Consider the following 2389-nt stretch of genomic DNA (forward strand, 5'->3'; position numbering starts at 1 on the left):
GAATGTTTTAGGCATCAGGGCATCCCAGGGGGCATCTTCCAGGGACCCCTCCTACACCCTGCCCCCTCCTTCACCCTGCCCCGCCCTGGCTCTCTCGTCAGAAATTGCAGTTGCTTGGACAGCGGGGCTGACCCAGGACAAGTGCATCTATTAGGCTGGTCTTCGGGGTGCTGGGGTGGGGGCAGGGATGCTTCAGGGATAGGAAGGAGAGGTCTGTGCATTCCAGAAGTACAGAGGAACCTGGTGCCGGCCGCAGTCAACCCTGATGTGATGATCTGTCCACCAACCCTCTTTGATGTCGTGGTGCTGCCTGCTGTCTTTGGCCAGGTAAGCTCATGGCCTGGGCTCCTGGGGTCCCCTCACTGGGCCTGCCCGCTGCCTGCAGGAAGAGGAGCCTACGGGCCAGTACTATCCTTGGCTCCCCCTTCGAGGTCATGGGTTCCAAGACCATTCCTGGGTTCCACCACTGCCAAGCATCAATGGGCATAGGAGCTGCTGGGGTTTTCTAGACTAAGACCCTTTCTTATCCCTGTGTTCCCCCCTGCAGTGGGGCTGCAGGAGTCGGCCTCAGTCTCTGCTCTAGGAGCCTGCCCTACCTTTCCCTGGCAGCCCCACACCTGCCCTGGAAGACCCCCCACACCCACTGGCTCTGATTCACCATAGAGCAGCCAGGGGCCCCGTTGCTCACACCCTCTGGCCTGAGGATGACTGGCTCTGTGGTTGAGTTCGGAGCGTCAGGGAGGGGGTGGGTCTTGCCCTCAGCAGCCCCCATCCCCACTCTGACCCCTTTTCAGTCTTCCTCCTCTTGTGGGCGGTACCCTGGTGCCCTCCCAGCTCCTCATAGCAGATGACTGTCTAAGTATCTAAGAATCAGTTTTTTAAATACCGACCTTGGATTGCTTCCTGATTTTTTCATACCCCCAAAGGCCAGCGTTTCTCTTAGGACTGACAGTCTCTCCAGCCCTACTGGACCAGACCAGGCAGACATAAGCGTGCCCCTTCCCCAGTCCTCTTTGGGGCAGGCTTTTGTCCCCTTCGTGCCACCTGGCAGCAGGACCACACTTTGGTGTCAGGAGGGGCAGCAGAGACTGCGGACCCCCGAGCTGTGCCTAAGTCCTCTGTGTGGTCTAGCTGTGTGTGCTGGGGGAGGCTCTTGGCCACCATTTCCCCCTCTGTAAACAAGATGGATATCTGTGGCATGGAGGGCGGGAGGCCGGTGTCAGTGCCAAGCACTTGGAGCAGGGCCTGAGTGAGCATGGATGTGGGAGCAGGGGTGTTCCTCGACTTTATGCACCTTGGGGATGGGAGTGGGGCTCCCTCTGTGGGTTGACAAGGCATTGCTTTCCCCACTCCACCTCTGTCCCAGCCCTGCAAGTCCAGTCCTTGGGGGTGTAGGAGGGAAGAAGCCCCTGGCTGTGAGGCCTTGGGCTGAACCCTGGCCCTCTCTGGCTCTGAGTTCCTGGGAAAGTCGGTGGTGTTGGAACTCCGGATTCATTCCTCAGCGGTGAGGCACTGTCTGTGGAAGCCATGGGGCAAGGTGAAGGTGAGGAGAGGAGAGGCTTGGAGTTTGGGTTTCAGCAGAGGGATCAGCAGCGTGAGGGGTCACCTGTGTGTAGAGGAAAGGGAGTGAAGGCCAGGAGTGAGGAATGAGTCTGAGTGCACCCAGGATGGTGCTGCATCTCCTCCCACATCCACCTGGCCCTGGTCGAGGGAGAAGAAAGGCCGCAAGACAAAGGGGAAACTGAGTTGGGTCTACACATGTCCTTCCAGGACCTGGAGGTGCCACTGTCTGGCCATAAAGCAGTGGGAAGTTGGAGAAGGAAGATTCCCTCCCCACACCACCTGTTCTCTGTCCCAGGTCTCCTGGCCCCCTGTGCACCTAAGTTCAGTCTCTGTCGGCCCCCAGCATCATTTCCAGGCAGCTGTGAACAGGCTAGGGGTAGGTGGAGCCTGCTTGGGGGAGTCTGCTTGACTGCCTGGGCCACTGCCCACAGTAGTGGGGAGCTTTTCTGGCACTCTGGCTGCACAACCCAGGGCTGCCAATGACAGCCCCCAGGGAGTGTTTGCAGAAGGCCTTGGCAGTGGGGGCGGACTCCACCAAGAACAAACACCTGGCATGAGGTCAGGGAGAACCACCCTCCACTTACCTGTCTGGAGTGTCCTCCGTACCGCACCGTGCGAGTCTACACTCCCAGGCTGAACACCCTGAGGGAGGCCCTCCACTTTAGCACCTTGACAAGAAGGGCAGGGACACCGGGATCAGGCCCAGCCCCCTGGCCCCAAATCCTGCAACTCCAGCTGGGTGCTGAGGAGATGCTGTGCTTGGGTGGGGGAAACAGGGGTGTAAAGGGGCCTGCTCACCCCTCAGCTTGGCTCAAAGGCTCAAGGC

General features: G+C 59.5%; 1 protein-coding gene across 1 annotated transcript in view; it reads left to right on the plus strand.

Moving 5' to 3' along the window:
- The window catches only part of LOC105534202, a gene marked incomplete at its 3' end in the record, with an annotated part of 25316 nt that extends 23773 nt beyond the window's left edge, over positions 1 to 1543 (plus strand). The window contains 2 exon segments of the mRNA XM_011972892.1: positions 227 to 327; positions 1457 to 1543. Of these exon segments, the coding sequence (XP_011828282.1) occupies positions 227 to 327; positions 1457 to 1543 (188 nt within the window).
- Between the last annotated feature and the right edge of the window lie 846 nt (positions 1544 to 2389).

This window comes from Mandrillus leucophaeus, unplaced genomic scaffold (genome assembly GCF_000951045.1).
Source record: "Mandrillus leucophaeus isolate KB7577 unplaced genomic scaffold, Mleu.le_1.0 Scaffold1313, whole genome shotgun sequence".
In the NCBI taxonomy this organism is placed as follows: domain Eukaryota; kingdom Metazoa; phylum Chordata; class Mammalia; order Primates; family Cercopithecidae; genus Mandrillus; species Mandrillus leucophaeus.